Source organism: Nomascus leucogenys, chromosome 11 (assembly GCF_006542625.1).
Source record: "Nomascus leucogenys isolate Asia chromosome 11, Asia_NLE_v1, whole genome shotgun sequence".
Taxonomy (NCBI): Eukaryota; Metazoa; Chordata; class Mammalia; order Primates; family Hylobatidae; genus Nomascus; species Nomascus leucogenys.
The window spans coordinates 81,817,876-81,839,488 of record NC_044391.1 but is presented as its reverse complement, the minus strand read 5'-3'; the positions used below and the strand labels follow the sequence as shown (position 1 = coordinate 81,839,488).

Below are 21,613 nucleotides of genomic sequence, written 5' to 3'. Positions count from 1 at the left end.
TCTAGAGAATACTTTTGGGGTTTGATTACATTATTAATTAGGCATGATTATTTAAGTCATTGGCCATGTGATTGCACTCAGTTTCCAGCTCCCTTCTCAAGAGGTTGCTAGTGGGGTGGAGGGCTGAAAGTACTCAACCCTCTGAACATGAGATTGGTCTTTCTGGTGACCAGCCACTATCCTGAAGCTATCTAGGGGCTCACCAGAGTCACCTTATTAGGATAACAAAGGCACTTCTATCACTCAGAAAATTCCAAGCATTTTTGAAGCTACCTGCCAGGAGCCCAGGACAAAGACCAGACAAATTATTTATTAAACTACAGACCACCCCCTGGCCTATGACCATGGATCCCTTATGGCAAAAGGATCATTCCTGTCAATAGGACCAGCATGAATATGCCTAATGTTTGGAGGAATCAATATTGGGTAGAGATAGGAGGCTTTTAATTCCATTCCCAGTACATTTGATCATCACTATCAGTATTATACTCTTACCAACAATTCCAGTGTTATACCATATTGTAAAATAAGAGTCAGAAGACACTAGTGCATTACTAGAGTTCTACTAGTCATTAATAATTAGTGCCGTCCATCATCATGTTCTGTGACCAAGTTGTCTTCAAGTTTAGGCCTCTGAGGTTTATAGGATTCCATTCAAGTTTGTCAAGTTCCAAGCAGGAGAGGTCTCAGCAATATATGCCTTCATCTTTTCATGTATCAGCTATAATTAAGCTAAGAAACAATACCATTCTTTTGCTCTGAGCCTCTTTTGAAGCATTAATGTAATATTTTACTTACTGCATAACCCATTTATTCATTTCTTTACTCTCAGCTATTATTTCTCCTATCCATTTGTATAGAGCAAAGAGGCTATTTCCACTACCAGCCAATAAAGCTGCATTCACTATTAAACCCAATTCTCCAGATGGAGTGAAGGCACAACCCATCCTATCAGGTCCTTAGGAATTTTGACATTAAGGCTTAAAAGTATAGTTACAGTTTCTTTCTTGGGAACCATCTCTGCTTCTGGCATTTGTAGTGGTAGCCCTGGTCTTGGGACCGTGGTGTCAGGTAGGAGAAGGTGATACAAGGAAGAAAGAAAAAAGTGTTTTGCCATACCAGCATCCTCCTTTCTCCTCTCCCTCTCCCTGAGATCCGTCAAAAAAACAAAAGGAGGTCGAGGTGGGCAGATCACAAGGTCAGGAGTTTGAGCAACCTGACCAACATGGTGAAACCCTGTCTCTACTAAAAATACAAAAATTAGCCAGCCGTGGTGGTGTGCACCTGTAATCCCAGCTACTCAGGAGGCTGAGGCAGGAGAATCGCTTGAACCTGGCAGGTGGAGGTTGCAGTGAGCCAAGATCGTGCCACTGCACTCCAGCCTGGGTGACAGAGCGAGACTCTGTTTAAAAAAAAAAAAAACAAAAAAAAACAAAAAAAAACAGAGGAATCTATCTAGTGCAGGAATCTATCTCTTTGCTTCTCTCTTGTTGAATCCATACTCATGCAGGCATGCAAGCCAGTTCTTCATGCTTTCCTCTGTTTTAGAAAACCACTGTTTTAACTTGCCATTCTGATTCTTTACCAAACCATTACTCTGGGGAAGATATCTCTCTGCCCGTTGTTGGACATTATGGATTGTAAAGTATATTCCTTGGTCTGACGAAATGTGACTAGGTGGTCCAAATCAATGCATTATCTTCTCTGCTGGTTCTTTTATAGTTCCCTCAGTATTTGCCAGGCTACCACTTGTTAAGCAAAGCCCAGTGCGGACTCGGCATCTATTCATGTCAGGACCCTTTTGTAGCCCTCCAGGGCTACTGGCATGAGTCCAAGTTTCCAGCTATGTGTAGGGCCTTCCTCCCGGGGAATCTGCCCTATAGCCATCTGCAGTCTGTCATGGGCAGACAGAAAGTTCTTACTGGTATTTTGTGCCTCAGAGGGTTTGAGAGGAACATTTCTAGATTCAGTTCATCTTTGCATTGCTGCAGCCCCCAGTGTCCACTTGCTTCATATACCCAGGGGGCCACCTCAAGCAGGCATCCTGAGGTATTTGCTCATCAATTCCAATCATCTTTTGAACCTAGAAGGGGAAGTCTCCCGATAGGCATTGATACGACATACCTTAATGCACCCATGAAATTCCCACAGTAAGTTCCTTGAGGCTGTACCCTATATGGGCATCCCTATAATAGGCCTGTTTTCCATTGTCCTCCTTCCTGACCATGTGACCATGGCCTGCGAGTTAATAAAAACTCAGATATCGAGGCAAACAGCATGCAGTGCAGCCCACCACGCTTATTTGTTTTCACCTTCTTCTGTCAGAGGAATGGCCTTACAAATAAAATGTTGTATGTTCACAATAGAACTGCTATTCATAAACCAAGCAGCTATTTGTTGGTTAATTGAGAGCTGTTTATAGGCCACTGTCCGAGTGTCAACAGAATCTGGCAGCAACTCAAGTGGTTCCAAAGTCTGTCAGAGCAGGTAGACTCATGAATACACTGTAACTTTTTGCATTTCCCAGTAATGTGTTCCTACTCAATGCATTTCCATTTTATTACGAAACTCTTCTGGGCATTGCCTTTCCTAGTAGAATCTGTCTCCAGTATCACCTAAGATACTATGGGTACATTAGATTTCAAGATTATTTTCTATTCTTCGGTTATAGGGGCAGTTTCAATTAATGTCAGATAGCAAGCTAGTAATTGCCCCTCAGATGGGAATTCTCTAGTCCAAAATCCCAGTAATTTTCACCGAGAGGTGTTCATAGGCTTTCCCCTGTAGGTTCCAATCTGTATTCTACCCGGGGTTACTGTATAGAGAATTCATCCATACTAGTTCATATACTGATTGATTTTAAAGGCCTGTTGAACTTGAGTAATCTTATTGATTCCCATTTTGCATTCCCAATTAATATTGTTTAAAGGGTGGGTTTACATGCCATCTGTTTCACATTACTTGATAGAGGAAACGCTCTCCAGTCAGACATAATATCAGTCCCCATAATATATCCTGGTAAATGAGACACAACTACTTAAAGCTCGTTTAGGGCCAGGTGTGGTGGCTCACATCTGTAATCCCAGCACTTTGGGAAGCCGAGGCAGGCGGATCACCTGAGGTCAGGAATTCAAGACCAGCCTGGCCAACATGGTGAAACCCCGACTTTACTAAAAATACAAAAAAATTAGCTGGCGTCCTAGCTATTCGGGAGGGTGAGGCAGGAGAATTGCTTGAACCCAGGAGGCAGAGTTTGCAGTGAGCCGAGATCGCACCACTGCACTCCAGCCTGGTCAACAAGAGCAAAAACTCCGTCTAAAAAAAAACAACAACACCAAAGCTTGTTTTAAATATACGAATTTTCATCCAAAACTTTCTCCTTAATCCCATTAGCTCTTGCATTTCTATATCTTCTCAATCGAGTTATGACTCCCATTAGGACTTTCTTTTGTTTTCTTTTGGTTTTTTTTTTTCCTTTTTCTTTTATTGAGACAGTCTCGCCAGGCTGGAGTGCAGTGGCATGACCTTGGCTCACTGCAACCTCCTCCTCTCAGGTTCAAGTGATTCTCCTGCTTCAGCCTCCTGAATAGCTAGGATTACAGGCATGTGCCACCATGCCCAGCTAATTTTTTGTACTTTTAGGAGAGATGGGGTTTCACCATGTTGGCCAGGCTGGTCTCAAATTCCTAACCTCAAGTGATCTGCCTACCTCAGCCTCCCAAAATGCTGGGATTACAGGTATGAGCCTGGCCCCATTAGGACTTTCAGTAGTAGGTGGGGGAAGTGTTCCGGTCAGACATAATATCTGTTCCCATGAAACATTCAGGTAAAGGAGACACAGCCTGTTCACATAAAGTCTGTTTAAACTCTCCAGTTTTCATTCAAACTTTCACCTTAATTCTACCAACCCTTGCACTTCCGTACTCTCTCAATTTAATTGTAGTCTCCTTTAGGGCTTCACCAGGGGGTTTTGGCCAAAGTACATGGCACTTTTGCATCCGGGTGTTTAGAGTCTTCTCCTGTCCACCCCCTGACCATTTTGCCTATTCATGTGCTTAAGGTGTTGGGTCCCCAGCTCAGAATTGAGCCAAGGAACCCAGGCTCTTTCCTGAATCTTTTTCTTGATTAAATTGGTAGACCATTGCTCCAGGTAATTGAAGGTCAGGTTTCTTGTTGCCATCTTTGCCTTTCTGCTTTCCAAATTCTTCCAAACTAAGATGAATAAAGCAGATTTGCTTAGCACTCTTAAATGTTGGGGCACTAGCAGGACCGCCACATTGGTCCACCCAACCTCTGTGTGTTGATCCCAGACTTCCACCCTGCTATGATGAGTCCCTTGACTCTCCCCTTTCTCTTTCCCTTTCATTTTACCCCCATCAGCGTTTGCTTTTTCACCCCGCTTCTTTAAAAAACAACCAAAAAAAAAGAAACTTTTGTTTTAGGTTCAGGGTACATGTGCAGGTTTGTTAAATAGGTAAACTTGTGTCATAGGGGTTTGTTGTACACATTATTTGATCACCTAGTTACTAAGCCTAGTACCCAATAATTATTTTTTCTGATCCTCTCCCTCCTCCCACTTTTCACCCTCAAGCCCCCAGTCTCTGTTTCCCTCTTTGTGTCCATGGGTTCTCATTATTTAGCTCCCACTTATAAGTGAGAACATGTGGTAATTGGTTTTCTGTTTCTGCATTAGTTTGCTAAGGATAATGGCCTCCAGCTCCATCAAAGTTCCCGCAAAGAACATCATCTCATTTTTTTTATGGCTATTCCATAGTGTCTATGTACAACGTTTTCTTTATCAAATCTGTCACTGATGGGCATTTAAGTTGACTCCATGTCTTTGCCATTGTGAATAGGTGTTGCAGTGAACATTCGCATGCATGTGTCTTTATGGTAGACTGATTTATATTCCTTTGGGTATACACCCAGTAATGGGATTGCTGGGTTGAATGGTAGTTCTGTTTTTAGCTTTTTGAGGAATTGCCACACTCCTTTCCACAATGATTGAACTAATTTACGCTCCCACCAACAGTGTAAAACTGTTCCTTTTCTCCACAACTCACCAGCATCTGTTATTTTTTGACTTTTTAATAATAGCCATTCTGACTGGTGTGAGATGGTATCTCATTATGGTTTTGATCTGTATTTCTCTAATGATCAATGATATTGTGCTTTTGTTCATATGTTTGTTGGCCACATGTATATCTTCTTTTAAGTGTCTGTTCCTGTCCTTTGCCCAGTTTTTAGTGTTTTTTTTCTTGTAAATTTGTTAAGTTCCTTATAGATGTTGGATATTAGACTTTTGTCAGATGCACAGTTTGCAGAAATTTTCTCCTATTCTGTAGGTTGTCTGTTTACTCTGTTGATAGTTTCTTTTCCTGTGCAGAAGGTCTTAAGTTTAATTAGATTCTATTTGTCAATTTTTGCTTTTGTTGCGATTGCTTTTGGCATCTTTGCCATGAAATCTTTCCTTCTTCCCATGTCCAGAATGGTATTGCCTAGGTTGTCTTCCAGGGTTTTTATAGAATTGTTCGCTGTATTTTCTTTTCTTTTTTTTGTTCAACACTGCAGTGTTTATAATAGTGAAAAATCAAGAACAACGTGAATGTCTAACAGCAGGGCATTCATTAAACAAACTACGTTTCATCCCTCTGATATAATATACAGCCATTAAAAAGATGCTATAGATCTGTATTTATTCATTAAAATGCATATTAAGTATAAAAAGTTATATACATATATACTGCACATACACATGCACTTTAAGCTCATTGTAAAAATATACATATATAATTTGAATAGGTATAATTATTTATTACAGCAATTTTTTGTTTTTATTATTATTATTATTATACTTTAAGTTTTAGGGTACATGTGCACAATGTGCAGGTTAGTTACATATGTATACATGTGCCATGTTGGTGTGCTGCACCCATTAACTGGTCATTTAGCATTAGGTATATCTCCTAATGCTATCCCTCCCCTCTCCCCCCACCCCGCAACAGTCCCCGGAGTGTGATGTTCCCCTTCCTGTGTCCAGGTGTTCTCATTGTTCAATTCCCATCTATGAGTGAGAACATGCGGTGTTTGGTTTTTTGTCCTTGCAATAGTTTACTGAGAATGATGATTTCCAGTTTCATCCATGTCCCTACAAAGGACATGAACTCATCATTTTTTATGGCTGCATAGTATTCCATGGTGTATATGTGCCACATTTTCTTAATCCAGTCTATCATTGTTGGACATTTGGGTTGGTTCCAAGTCTTTGCTATTGTGAATAGTGCCGCAATAAACATACGTGTGCATGTGTCTTTATAGCAGCATGATTTATAGTCCTTTGGGTATATACCCAGTAATGGGATGGCTGGGTCGAATGGTATTTCTAGTTCTAGATCCCTGAGGAATCGCCACACTGACTTCCACAATGGTTGAACTAGTTTACAGTCCCACCAACAGTGTAAAAGTGTTCCTATTTCTCCACATCCTCTCCAGCACCTGTTGTTTCCTGACTTTTGAATGATGGCCATTCTAACTGGTGTGAGATGGTATCTCATTGTGGTTTTGATTTGCATTTCTCTGATGGCCAGTGATGATGAACATTTTTTCATGTGTTTTTTGGCTGCATAAATGTCTTCTTTTGAGAAGTGTCTGTTCATATCCTTCACCCACTTTTTGATGGGGTTGTTTGTTTTTTTCTTGTAAATTTGTTTGAGTTCATTGTAGATTCTGGATATTAGCCCTTTGTCAGATGAGTAGGTTGTGAAAATTTTCTCCCATTTTGTAGGTTGCCTGTTCACTCTGATGGTAGTTTCTTTTGCTGTGCAGAAGCTCTTTAGTTTAATTAGATCGCATTTGTCAATTTTGGCTTTTGTTGCCATTGCTTTTGGTGTTTTAGACATGAAGTCCTTGCCCATGCCTATGTCCTGAATGGTAATGCCTAGGTTTTCTTCTAGGGTTTTTATGGTTTTAGGTCTAACATTTAAGTCTTTAATCCATCTTGAATTAATTTTTGTATAAGGTTTAAGGAAGGGATCCAGTTTCAGCTTTCTACATATGGCTAGCCAGTTTTCCCAGCACCATTTATTAAATAGGGAATCCTTTCCCCATTTCTTGTTTTTGTCAGGTTTGTCAAAGATCAGATAGTTATAGATATGCAGCATTATTTCTGAGGGCTCTGTTCTGTTCCATTGATCTATATCTCTGTTTTAGTACCAGTACCTTGCTGTTTTGGTTACTGTAGCCTTGAAGTATAGTTTGAAGTCAGGTAGCGTGATGCCTCCAGCTTTGTTCTTTTGGCTTAGGATTGACTTGGCAATGCGGGCTCTTTTTTGGTTCCATATGAACTTTAAAGTAGTTTTTTCCAATTCTGTGAAGAAAGTCATTGGTAGCTTGATGGGGGTGGCATTGAATCTATAAATTACCTTGGGCAGTATGGCCATTTTCACGATATTGATTCTTTCAACCCATGAGCATGGAATGTTCTTCCATTTGTTTGTATCCTCTTTTATTTCATTGAGCAGTGGTTTGTAGTTCTCCTTGAAGAGGTCCTTCACATCCCTTGTAAGTTGGATTCCTAGGTATTTGATTCTCTTTGAAGCAGTTGTGAATGGGAGTTCACTCATGATTTGGCTCTCTGTTTGTTATTGGTGTATAAGAATGCTTGTCATTTTTGTACATCGATTTTGTATCCTGAGACTTTGCTGAAGTTGCTTATCAGCTTAAGGAGATTTTGGGCTGAGACAATGGGGTTTTCTAGATATACAGTCATGTCATCTGCAAACAGGGAGAATTTGACTTCCTGTTTTCCTAATTGAATACCCTTTATTTCCTTCTCCTGCCTAATTGCCCTGGCCAGAACTTCCAACACTATGTTGAATAGGAGTGGTGAGAGAGGGCATCCCTGTCTTGTGCCAGTTTTCAAAGGGAATGCTTCCAGTTTTTGCCCATTCAGTATGATATTGGCTGTGGGTTTGTCATAGATAGCTCTTATTATTTTGAGATACGTCCCATCAATACCTAATTTATTGAGAGTTTTTAGCATGAAGGTTGTTGAATTTTGTCAAAGGCCTTTTCTGCGTCTATTGAGATAATCATGGGGTTTTTGTCTTTGGTTCTGTTTATATGCTGGATTACATTTATTGATTTGCGTATGTTGAACCAGCCTTGCATCCCAGGGATGAAGCCCACTTGATCATGGTGTATAAGCTTTTTGATGTGCTGCTGGATTCGGTTTGCCAGTATTTTACTGAGGATTTTTGCATCAATGTTCATCAAGGATATTGGTCTAAAATTCTCTTTTTTGGTTATGTCTCTGCCAGGCTTTGGTATCAGGATGATGCTGGCCTCAAAAAATGAGTTAGGGAGGATTCCCTTTTTTTCTATTGATTGGAATAGTTTCAGAAGGAATGGTACCAGTTCCTCCTTGTGCCTCTGGTAGAATTCGGCTGTGAATCCGTCTGGTCCTGGACTCTTTTTGGTTGGTAAGCTATTGATTGTTGCCACAATTCCAGAGCCTGTTATTGGTCTATTCAGAGATTCAACTTCTTCCTGGTTTAGTCTTGGGAGGGTGTATGTGTCGAGGAATTTATCCATTTCTTCTAGATTTTCTAGTTTGTTTGCATAGAGGTGTTTGTAGTATTCTCTGATGGTAGTTTGTATTTCTGTGGGATTGGTGGTGATATCCCCTTTATCATTTTTTTTTTTTTTTTTTTTTGAGACGGAGTCTCGCTCTATTGCCCAGGCTGGAGTGCAGTGGCGCAATCTAGGCTCACTGCAAGCTCCGCCTCCCAGGTTCACGCCATTCTCCTGCCTCAGCCTCTCCGAGTAGCTGGGACTACAGGCACCTGCCACCACGCCTGGCTGATTTTTTTGTATTTTTAGTAGAGACGGGGTTTCACCGTGGTCTCGATCTCCTGACCTCGTGATCCACCCACCTTGGCCTCCCAAAGTGCTGGGATTACAAGCATAAGCCACTGCGCCTGGCCCCCTTTATCATTTTTTATTGCATCTATTTGATTCTTCTCTCTTTTCTTCTTTATTAGTCTTCCTAGTGGTCTATCAATTTTGTTGATCTTTTCAAAAAACCAGCTCCTGGATTCATTAATTTTTTGAAGGGCTTTTGTGTCTCTATTTCCTTCAGTTCTGCTCTGATTTTAGTTATTTCTTGCCTTCTGCTAGCTTTTGAATGTGTTTGCTCTTGCTTTTCTAGTTCTTTTAATTGTGATGTTATGGTGTCAATTTGGGATCTTTCCTGCTTTTTCTTGTGGGCATTTAGTGCTATAAATTTCCCACTACACACTGCTTTGAATGTGTCCCAGAGATTCTGGTATGTTGTGTCTTTGTTCTCAATGGTTTCAAAGAACATCTTTATTTCTGCCTTCATTCGTTATGTACCCACTAGTCATTCAGGAGCAGGTTGTTCAGTTTCCATGTAGTTGAGCGGTTTTGAGTGAGTTTCTTAATCCTGAGTTCTAGTTTGATTGCACTGTGGTCTGAGAGACAGTTTGTTATAATTTCTGTTCTTTTACATTTGCTGAGGAGAGCTTTACTTCCAAGTATGTGGTCAATTTTGGAATAGGTGTGGTGTGGTGCTGAAAAAATGTATATTCTGTTGATTTGGGGTGGAGAGTTCTGTAGATGTCTATTAGGTCCGCTTGGTACAGAGCTGAGTTCAATTCCTGGGTATCCTTGTTAACTTTCTGTCTCGTTGATCTGTCTAATGTTGACAGTGGGGTGTTAAAGTCTCCCATTATTATTGTGTGGGAGTCTAAGTCTCTTTGTAGGTCACTCAGGACTTGCTTTATGAATCTGGGTGCTCCTGTACTGGGTGCATATATATTTAGGATAGTTAGCTCTTCTTGTTGAATTGATCCCTTTACCATTATGTAATGGCCTTCTTTGTCTCTTTTGATCTTTGTTGGTTTCAAGTCCGTTTTATCAGAGACTAGGATTGCAACCCCTGCCTTTTTTTGTTTTCCATTTTCTTGGTGGGTCTTCCTCCATCCCTTTATTTTGAACCTATGTGTGTCTCTGCATGTGAGATGGGTTTCCTGAATACAGCACACTGATGGGTCTTGACTCTTTATCCAATTTGCTAGTCTGTGTCTTTTAATTGGAGCATTTAGCCCATTTACATTTAAAGTTAATATTGTTATGTGAGAATTTGATCCTGTCATTATGATGTTAGCTGGTTATTTTGCTTGTTAGTTGATGCAGTTTATTCCTAGCCTTGATGATCTTTACAATTTGGCATGATTTTGCAGTGGCTGGTACCGGTTCTTCCTTTCCATGTTTAGTGCTTCCTTCAGGAGCTCTTTTAGGGCAGGCCTGGTGGTGACAAAATCTCTCAGCATTTGCTTGTGTGTAAAGTATTTTATTTCTCCTTCACTTATGAAGCTTAGTTTGGCTGGATATGAAATTCTGGGTTGAAAATTCTTTTCTTTCAGAATGTTGAATATTGGCCCCCCACTCTCTTCTGGCTTGTAGAGTTTCTGCTGAGAGGTCCACTGTTAGTCTGATGGGCTTTCCTTTGTGGGTGACCCGACCTTTCTCTCTGGCTGCTCTTAACATTTTTTCCTTCATTTCAGCTTTGGTGAATCTGACAATTATGTGTCTTGGAGTTGCTCTTCTCGAGGAGTATCTTTGTGGCGTTCTCTGTATTTCCTGAATCTGAATGTTGGCCTGCCTTGCTAGATTGCGGAAGTTCTCCTGGATAATATCCTGCAGAGTGTTTTCCAACTTGGTTCCATTCTCCCCATCACTTTCAGGTACACCAATCAGACGTAGATTTGGTCTTTTCACATAGTCCCATATTTCTTGGAGGTTTTGTTTGTTTCTTTTTATTCTTTTTTCTCTAAACTTCCCTTCTCACTTCATTTCATTCATTTCGTCTTCCATCACTGATACCCTTTCTTGCAGTTGATCGCATCGGCTCCTGAGGCTTCTGCATTCTTCACATAGTTCTCGAGCCTTGGCTTTCAGCTCCGTCAGCTCCTTTAAGCACTTTTCTGTATTGGTTATTCTAGTTATACATTCGTCTAAATTTTTTTCAAAGTTTTTAACTTTTTTGCCTTTGGTTTGAATTTCCTCCTGTAGCTCGGAGTAGTTTGATCGTCTGAAGCCTTCTTCTCTCAACTTGTCAGTCATTCTCCGTCCAGCTTTGTTCCGTTGCTGGTGAGGAACTGCATTCCTTTGGAGGAGGAGAGGCGCTATGCTTTTTAGAATTTCCAGTTTTTCTGCTCTGTTTTTCCCCCATCTTTGTGGTTTTGTCTACTTTTGGTCTTTGATGATGGTGATGTACAGATGGGTTTTTGGTGTGGATGTCCTTTCTGTTTGTTAGTTTTCCTTCTACCAGACAGGACCCTCAGCTGCAGGTCTGTTGGATTTTGCTAGAGGTCCACTCCAGACCCTGTTTGCCTGGGTCTCAGCAGCGGAGGCTGCAGAACAGTGGATTTTTGTGAACCGCGAATGCTGCTGCCTGATTGTTCCTCTGGAAGTTTTGTCTCAGAGGAGTACCCGGCCGTGTGAGGTATCAGTCTGCCCCTGCTCGGGGGTGCCTCCCAGTTAGGCTGCTTGGGGGTCAGGGGTCAGGGACCCACTTGAGGAGGCAGTCTGCCCATTCTCAGATCTCCAGCTGCATGCTGGGAGAACCACTACTCTTAATCTGCCTTTTGTGAGTTGATTTTCAGCTAACCTTCAAAAGACAAAGAGGAAGTTTTCCTTTGGCCTCTACGCTATGGTGTTATATTAGTTTAAATCAAAGTTATCAGAATTATAAATTACATTCACATTTGGACTTCCCATTGTTGAGCCTATGGAGCATTGATGCCATACCATTAATAAAAATTCTAATTTGGGAATGTGTTTTAGGAAGAAGTATTCAGTTTTATTGTTTTCATAAGAAATGTGACCACATTAATAAATTAAAATTGGATGCTGCTGCTCTCTCTGTGGTCTAGAGAGTTAAATAATTTCTCATAAGGATTATAATAGTTTCACTGAATTTTACCAGTAAAGATTATAACACATTAATTAATATTCTACTTTTTTTCAAGTAATCTTCCTCTTTGAGGCATCAACTGGAAAGCCGTTAGGTGATGGAAAGTTTCTTTCTCATGAGGTAATGGACATTAACTACTTCTAATGTAAATAGCCACTATTTATTTATTTCCTTTTCAAAATTAATGTTTTCATCTTAAAGAGGACACAAAAGAATTAGTTTTTTATTTAAAATCAATGTGCATTCTCTATTGACTATTTTGCCTAAAAATGTCACAGTTAAAGACTAAGCACTGGTAAAGTTTCTAATAGGAAGCTATACATGCAAATTAGTTGAATGAAGGGATCTGACTTATATGTCTGTTGTCAAACTCTTTACTGTTTTTCAGTTACATGTTCTTTTTTGATTAAAATTTTAGCACTTATCAGTAAATAAAAATGTATTTGTGTTTCTAAGTATCTTGCAGTTTTCTCATTGACCTGTTCTTCGTCAGCATTTTCTTTAGGTTTTAAGACTGTAGTAAGAAAACTCTATACAAAGTACAAAAGACCCTGAATTGTAAGTTGTTTATTGGTTTCTGATTTTTAGCCTTAGAAAAAGAAGCACATTGCATTGAGTTATCCTTCTAAATTGCTGATATATTAGGGTCTAAAGACACTTTTAGTTTTAGTAATACTTCTAGTGAACTGTTACTCAAAATTATATATATATTTTTGTAATTATTAGTTGTTTTGTTTGTTTTTGGTAGAGACAGGGTTTCGCCATGTTGCCCAGGCTGGTCTCGAACTCCTGAGCTCAAGCAATCCACTCGCCTCAGACCCCCAAAGTTCTAGGATTACAGATGTTAGCCACCACGCCTGGCCTTAGTTTTAAATTTGAATAACAAATACATTCATATGGTTCAGAAATCAAAAAGCATTAAAAAGTATACAGTGGTAGTCTCCCTACTATACTATTATTCATCACTGTAGTGCCTCTCCACCAAATAAGTAACCATTATTATTAATCTCTTATATATTCTTCCAGAGATTTTTAGTGTATGTATCAACAAAACTGATATATGTTCTCTTCCTCCCCTTTTACAAAAATGTAACAAACAATTTTACACTTTGCTTTTTTCATATAATACTCTCTTTCTGGAGATAGTTCCATATCTATACATAAAGTGCTTTCCCAACCCTTTTTCCTCCCACTGTATGGCATAATATTTTATGTATGTATCAGAATTTAAACTTTCCAGTCTTTTGCCATTAGTATTACCGTATTGCCAAGATGAATTACCTTGCATATACATCTTCTTATACATGTGCTAATGTAACTGTGGAATTTATTCTTGAAATATTGTTGCTGGGTCAAAGGATATGAGAATTTGTAATTTTAATAAGTATTGTGAAGTTATCTTCCAAAGACAGTGTATCAGTTTATCTTTGCACTGGTAATATATCAAGTGCTTATTTCCCTATAACCTCTCCGTTATTGTCATTTTAAATCTAAACTATGTAAGCAGAGTTTTTCCTCTTCGGTAAGATTAAGCATATCAAAAGGAGTAAATGTCTCAGCTTTTCAAGATGCAGTCATTTTTGTTAGTAGGATTGAAAGAAGAGTCAATTAATAAGCTTGAATATTTATTTTAATGTTATAACTCTTTCTGTAACACTTTTCCTAAGTGTAAGAATTTCCTAATTTACAATTAATTTACAATTAAAATTAAGAAATTTATAATTTCCTAATTATAACAATGGAAGTGTCTTCTACATGTCACACTTCACCCAATTACCCGGTACATTTGTATGCAATACAAAGGATTTTTAAATTTTACATTCTATAAAATAATAGAAAAATCACCCAATCTATTTTATTTTATAAGTGGAAGAAATTCATATCCAGGATCTTCCCAAATAATAACAGAGCCCAAACTAGAACTCAAGTCTGTGTATTAGTAAATGAATATTAATTAGTGTAGGGCATGGGAGATGGTTCTAATGAACACAAAACTGCTTTTATGTCCCACTACAAAGAGTAACCCAGGAGGAATAGAACATATGTGGAGGTGGAAGGACTTGACAAGAGGAAAATGGGGGAAGCCCTGCTGAATGAAGTGGGGGAGCCCCTCTTCCCCTGTGTACATAGGCATTATTATAATTACTATCCATCTTTGATTTTTAATTTCTTAGGAGAATCATATCTGTTTAACAGTGTTTTTAAAAGAATACACTAGGTTCTGATGATGATGACGATAAGCAATTCTTTACTGTAAAGATCAGTTTCTCTGAAACATTTCCATTTTGAAAATACCTAGAGTTATATTTCATGCATGCCCTGATATATATGAAACCAAATTCTTTTCTTTCTTAAAAATAAATTATGGTATTCCAGAAAGAGTTAAACTTTTTAAAATGTATTATGAACTGGTATATGACTGATTCATCAATTTGGATAAAGGTGTATGTTTTTGTTTTACTTTAAAAAGTGTTTTTTATAGTACATTTTGATACAATGACTTGATGTTGTGGTCATTATTCTGGTTGAATTCACAATTCCTACCAAAGTCTTCAGACATTGTAGGAAGTAAATAAATCTTGCTTGGTTTGAATTAAAATGAATCTATATTAAAACATTTTCAAGTTATAGTAAAATTCATCTCACTAGCAAATGAAAAGCAATGATCTTGGAGTTAGAAGTCTGAGTTGCAAGTTTAGATATACTTGACACTGGCTTTTTCTGAGCAAAATCACTTAATGAATACGAGTCTATTCTTCCGATTTGCAAAGTAAGTATAGTAATACCTACATTACAAGCTTGTTTCCTGTTTTGCAAGAATGAATGTGAGAGAATCTGTAGAATTTAAGGCCGTGGACACATGATGTATTTCCACATATTTCCAAAATTTGTTTTTACAAATATTTAAGATATAGTTGTTAAGCAACTTATTAATCAAAATAGGCCTCTCACATGATACTCAGAATTGCCTGACCCTTTCACCCTGGCTACGAAAGGTAGGACAGGACAGATGGGAGTGTTTCTCAGCCTACAGAGTATCAAAATATATATTATTTTATTGTATTTTAATAGGTATCTTTTCCTTGGATGTCAGGCAAATACACTTTAGTGCAGCTTTTGAACAATTAACATACTGGCAGTTTAAAATTATTTAACAGGGACATTTTATCATTATAAATGGGTAAATGATATTTAGTTGATCTTAAAGGAAATGATTTTATAATTAATTAAAATGATCTAGTGTCAAACACTAAAACTAACCCAGTATTTACATTTTTAAAAAATTTTAGAATGAAATCTTGGAAATTGCTCTGGATCAAAAAGGACTTACCAATGATAGAAAAATTGCTTTCATTGATAAAAATAGAGATCTCTGTATCACTTCTGTGAAACGATTTGGGAAGGAAGAACAAATTATCAAGCTTGGTAAAATAATTTTAATACATTTTAAGTTTTAATTGTCAACTTTCTTATATTTGCTGTAATAAATCATTTGAATGAATCTGGAAATGTTTTAATGTTTTGATCTTGTAATACTTCTTAGCTACTTAATCCTTTTTTTTTAAAAAGTAGGAGTGAAAGTTTGTTAAAAAGCTTTATTTTTAAATTTTTATTGTGTTTTATTGAGACAGGGTCTCACTCTGTCACCCATGCTGGAGTGCAGTGGCAAGATCAAGGCTCACCGTAACCTCCGCCTCCTGGGCTCAAGTGATTCTCCTGCCTCAGCCTCCCAAGTAGCTAGGACTACAGGCATGTGCCACCATATCCAGCTAATTTTTTTTGTATTTTTGGTAGAGACAAGGTTTCACCATGTTGCCCAGACTGGTCTCGAACTCCTGAGCTCAAGCTATCCACCTGCCTCGGTCTCTTAAAGTGCTGGGATTACAGGCGTAAGCCACTGGGCCCGGCCTATTTAAAAGCTTTAGAGGAGGAAAGAAAGGAAATAAAGTAAACTTGGAAGAGGGCAAGCAGGCAGCTTGAGAGATCAAGTGCACTGTTTGATCTTTGACTTGGGGTTTTATACTTTGGCATGCTTCTGGGGAGTTGCAACCCTACTGCCCTAATTCTTCCCTTGGGTGGGCTGTCCACATGCACAGTGGCCTGCTGGCACCTGGGAGGGGCCACATGCACAGTGTGTTTACTAAAGTTATACACATGCTCACTTGAGGCGTTTTTCCCTTACCACTCCAGTGTTTCTAGAGGAAGTTTGTATACCAGTTAAACTCCTCCACCATTTTGCCTGTTAGTCATGTGTGAGCCCACTCACCTAGCTCTTGAGATCTTATTGAGAAGCTACTGATTTCCAGTTTTGGTGTTTATATTGAGAGACTACCTTTCCCTGGCACTGGCTGCAACCAATTATTATTTTAGAGAGACAGCTTAACAACAGCCTGACCATCACCTGATGGTCACCTGACATTCCTGGTGCTGGTGGCAGGGGCCTCTCCTGCCTTGCTCATGTCTGCCTGACTACCTGCTATAACATTTCCACCCTCAAGAGTCCAAGACCCCAGTTCTATGGGGAAAATGGACAAAAGTCAGTCTTCTGTAACTGCTTCCTGCTGACAGAGGGGCAGTAGTGGTTATTCTGTGGATCTTGGCCTCTTGCTAGCTGTCAGGGCAGGGTGGCTCTGTGGATTGGTGAAAGCAGTATGCAGCTCGGTCCAAGGGAGACAAGGGAGGACTTCACCTCTGTCATGTCCCACTGATGGGCAGACTAGGGGTCCCCTGTAGAAGAGTGACTCTTGAATATTGAGGGGACGGTATTCCTCACTGAGGATCATCTGGAGCTTTATGGCCTGCAGGCAAGAGGATTAACTTAGTAGCAAGTCTTTAGCTGCTGCAGCTAAATTGTCACTGAAAGAAAGATTTGCAAATTAAAAATATAAGGGTTCTAAGTAAAGCATTCAAATATTTCTGTAAATTCTTGTGTGATTGTTTTATATGTGTTTTTCACCATTGTAGAGTCAGAAAGAGTCATATCTACCAGAAATTATATGGGATTTTGTTTGTCAGGCATTTTAAAAATCTATTTTTAATTCTTACATATTAAAGCTAATAGCACATTGACATTCTTTTTAAATTAAGGAACAATGGTGCATACTTTGGCATGGAATGATACATGCAATATCCTTTGTGGACTTCAAGATACTCGATTTATAATGTGGTATTACCCCAATACAGTTTATGTGGACAGAGACATTTTGCCTAAAACGTTATATGAAAGGGATGCAAGGTAACATTTTACTGCGTATAATTCTGTTTTGTAGTAAATAAAACTCTAACAGAATATCATGTTTTTGCTTCTGTTTTCAATCCTGCAAGGTGTTTTACACATCAGTCAGATTTATTGATGAATAAATTGTTCGGCTAAAGCTAGCTTGAGACTTAAGTGAGAGAATCAAGTTGAAAGTGTGGTATGATATGAATTATTTATTTTTCCCTTATATGAATATAATTTTCAAGCTTAATATTGTGTAATGGTAGCTCAGGTAGTTTTCTCAGTGTGATCAAGTGATTTTAGTCTAGGCACTCTTTAAGATTTTTCAGGATGCACAACCTTGTGACAACTACCCAACTTTGTCACAGATTATCATTGACATTAACACTTCCAAGAATGTAAATGTCTCTAGAATTGAATTTTTGATTGATATTAAAAGTAGGAAAAGACCAAAGTTACTGAAATTTTTTAAAATTTATATGCTTCAGAAAATCAAACCATTTATATTCCTAAATTCTCTAAGAAATAGCAAGGAGATCTCTTATTCTTGACAAAATAGGAATACAAAGGCTTCTTAATTCTAGACCTCAGCTTAGTTTTCAAATCTGTTTTGAGTTTGTTTTTAGTATTCAAATCCAAAACCTTAACAAAACCAGAGAGGCATCAAAATAAAACAGTGTATTTTTAAAAGTGTTTGAACTAATGAAAAGAAATTAGTATTTAAAGGTCATCTCTTTTTATTTATTTATTTTTAGAGTCAAGATCACACTCTGTTGCCAAAGCTGGAATGCAGTGGTGTAATCATGGCTCACTGCAGCCTGGGCTTAAGTGATCTTCCCAAGTAGTTAAGGCTGCAGGTGTGAGCCAGTGCGCCTGGCTCACCTGTTTTTATTCTGAGAAAATAGTCTTGGAATTTAGTTTACTTTTTATTGTTTTACCCTTTAATACTTTTAAAAGCTAAAGCTATATAAATTATTGTTGTGATTTATCTTAAGCCTCAGGGAAAAAAAGATGATTTCAAATGCTCTTAGGAATAGCTCTCAAATATGTAATAATTTTTGCTACTTTATATAGCAAGTTATATTCAAATGTTTACATTCAAAATTAATTCCAGGGAGAATGTATGTATTCAAATAAATACATTGAAATTTTTTTGAATATATACATTCTCCCTGGAGTTAACCTTTGGGGGTGTGCCTTTTGGAGATTGGGGACTCCGTGTGTATTTCACGATCTGCTCCCCAGATTTAATATACATGAAAAATTTTGCTCAGAATACAACTTTAAATTGTACTTTGCTTTTTTTTTCAACAGTGAATTTAGTAAAAATTCCCATATTGTGAGTTTTGTTGGAAATCAAGTAACTATTAGAAGAGCTGATGGCTCCTTGGTTCACATCAGCATATCACCATATCCTGCTATTCTCCATGAATATGTAAGCAGTTCAAAATGGGAAGATGCTGTAAGACTTTGTCGCTTTGTTAAGGTAATTTACATTTTAGATTAATAGTTGTATATGTATTTCATAGTAGTTTACCTTTGTGCAAAATGAGTAATGATAATAGGCTTAAAGGCTGGAAAAATTGTGAATAAGATTATGTCTTTTGTTTTATAAGTAAAGACATGAGCAATACAGAGGAATACATGTTGCTGTGTGATTTATTCTCTGAAGGTGCTATAAAAATTTGGACTGTTTTTCCATACTGGCACATATAAAAATCTGTGGAAATTTTTTGAAAGTCAGGTTCCCAAGTTCTACTCCCGTAGAGATTCTAATTCATTATATCTGGATTGAGTCCTGGGCATATTTTTTAATTTCCTCAGATGATTGTTTTGTACAGCTAAGGTTAAGAATCTCTGCTTTCGATCAGCCTTGTTCCAACTTGGTTGAATCTAGTATTTTTCAAACATGTTTGACCATAGACCTTTTTTATTGAACATCAGTGAACATTCCTTAGAATACACTTTTGTGAAAAGACTTTTAGATGCTTTTTTTTAACAATGGGTTGTTGTTGGTGAATAGCATCATTGTCTGGGGTAAATACCCGGAGTTTGTCATCTCACACCAAGAAAATCAAGGACGGATACATGTGGGTAGGTTAAGGAGTGGAAAGTGTAATAGGCAGAAGAAAGGAGAGAGGAGAGCAGCTCCTTGCCAGAGAGAGGAATCCAAAAAGGGAAAAGTGGTGGACAGCAGCATATTTCATAGGCAGGCTTGAGGAGGCTGTGTCTGATTTACATAGTGCTCACAGATTGGTTTGACCAGGTGTGACATTTACATAGCATAGGGAAGGCTGATCGACCCACCCTAATCTTATTATGCAAATAGACTTTCCACCTGGCCAGTGCCATCTTGTCTACTCCTTACTGTACAGATGGCTGGCAAAAAGAAAAGTTGGAGCTGCCGTTTGAACATCCCTAGTCCCAGGTAGTATATTGCTATGGGCACAACTACTGGCATTCACTCATGCAAGCTTCCAGCTTGCTTTTTTATGTCTGCAGCTCTATTTTACAGGCTGCTCTTTGTTAGAAAAGAAAATGATTTGGGGGCTGCTTTGCATTAAAAGAACAACCTTATCATAAAGGACTTCTATACCCTCACTATCTGCCTAAGTAATTTCTTCTTAACTGGTAGATCAGTAGCAATCTACCATAATATCATTGTCTGAGAACTTCACTGTTTCTTTGGTTCCCTATAAATTACATTCTTTGACACCTCGTCAAAAAGACTGGAAGGTTTATAACCTTGAGTTATTATTTTAAATTCAGAAATAAATCCTTAATAACTCAAAATTGAAAATTTCAGAAAATTTCATTCAAAAGTTTTCTGTGTATTAATATATTTTAACAAAATGGCCACAATGAAATTTCCACATTATTAGTTTTTTCAATGCCCTGCTCAGTAATTTTTATTTTTTAAATTAAAATATCATCTTAGTATGAGTATTTAAATCACTGCTTATTTTAAGGCAGTTCAGTCACATAGTTAAGATAATTGTTCTCATACTTAACTTTAGGAGCAAACCATGTGGGCTTGTCTAGCTGCTATGGCAGTTGCTAATGGAGATATGACTACTGCAGAAATAGCCTATGCAGCAATTGGTGAAGTAAGTAATTAATGTTTACATATATGTACATGTGTTTTTTCTTAGCATAATTTGTTATATTTCTGTTACTATCTACTTCAATATTTTTCTTTTCTTTTTTTAGATTGATAAGGTTCAGTACATCAATTCTATAAAAAATCTTCCATCTAAAGAATCAAAAATGGCCCACATACTACTGTTTAGTGGCAACATACAGGAGGCTGAAATAGTACTTCTTCAGGCTGGCCTTGTTTATCAAGCAATCCAGATCAATATTAATCTCTACAACTGGGAAAGGTAATAAGAATGCTTTCCATCAATTCCAAAATCTGTTTGACCTTAATGTATTTTTCCATCTACCACTTAGTAAATCACATTTTCCACTATGTTTTAGTTTCTTAACACCACAGAAGAATTTATTCATATTTATATTTGTGATTAGTTTGCAATTTATTTCTTCTCTGAACTTTTGACTGATTAAAAGTTGGGGTGTGAAGAAGAGAGGCTAGGATGTTTCCTAAATTTTTGGTTTTAGTAACTGGAGAGATCATGACACCATACCATTTGCAGATTTGGTAGGGAAGATGGTGAGTTTCATTTTAGCCAAGTTGAATTTGAAATACTCGCAAAGAGATATAATCATTGATTAAATGGACCTGGAGCTCATAAGAAATATCTGAACTAGAGGTTTAGATTTAGGAGTCATTAGCAAATGGATAGTAGTTGAAGCAAGAGAAATGGATGCAATTGCTTGGGGAATGTGTGGAATGAAAAGACATCCACTACATTATGAGATGGATGAAAGAAAAGAAAGACACCAAATGTTATTCCATAAAGCAGCCAGACAGGCAGAGAAAAGATGAACCAAGAGAGATGTGTAGTACTAAGGAAGAAAGAGGAAAGGATTGGTCAACAGCAATTGACAGCCTTACATTAGACTCTTGGACAGATTGCTTTCTGAGGCAAAGTGGCATGCTGCTCTTCTCTGTGACATAAGAGGTTCCTCCCACTCATTCTCTCAGGTACATGTCTCTCAGTGAACAAAACTATAGTTTTTATATACTCCTGATGTTAGTATGTTATGGAATTGACATATTTTTCCAGGTTTGAAGTGTCTTTCATGATCTTTGTTTCTGCCTGGGCTGAAAAATAACCCCTGTATCTGTCAATTACAAGGCTCTTTACTTAAACTTCCTTAGATTGGAATTTGTATAGATATTTTATTTCTGTCTTTCCCTTGACTAAAAGTAACAAAAATGGCAGATGGTTAATTTTATGATTGACATACTGTAGTCTCCTTGTTTAATT

The 21,613-nt window shown here is 37.9% G+C and overlaps 1 protein-coding gene across 1 annotated transcript in view; it reads left to right on the top strand.

Moving 5' to 3' along the window:
- Positions 1-21,613, top strand: part of IFT80 (intraflagellar transport 80) — a 153,525-nt gene that overhangs the window by 112,574 nt on the left and 19,338 nt on the right. The window contains exons 13-18 of the mRNA XM_030822766.1: positions 12,054-12,118; positions 15,289-15,424; positions 17,087-17,234; positions 18,534-18,705; positions 20,237-20,326; positions 20,430-20,602. Coding sequence (XP_030678626.1) covers positions 12,054-12,118; positions 15,289-15,424; positions 17,087-17,234; positions 18,534-18,705; positions 20,237-20,326; positions 20,430-20,602 — 784 coding nt within the window. The remainder of the gene's footprint in view (positions 1-12,053; positions 12,119-15,288; positions 15,425-17,086; positions 17,235-18,533; positions 18,706-20,236; positions 20,327-20,429; positions 20,603-21,613) is intronic.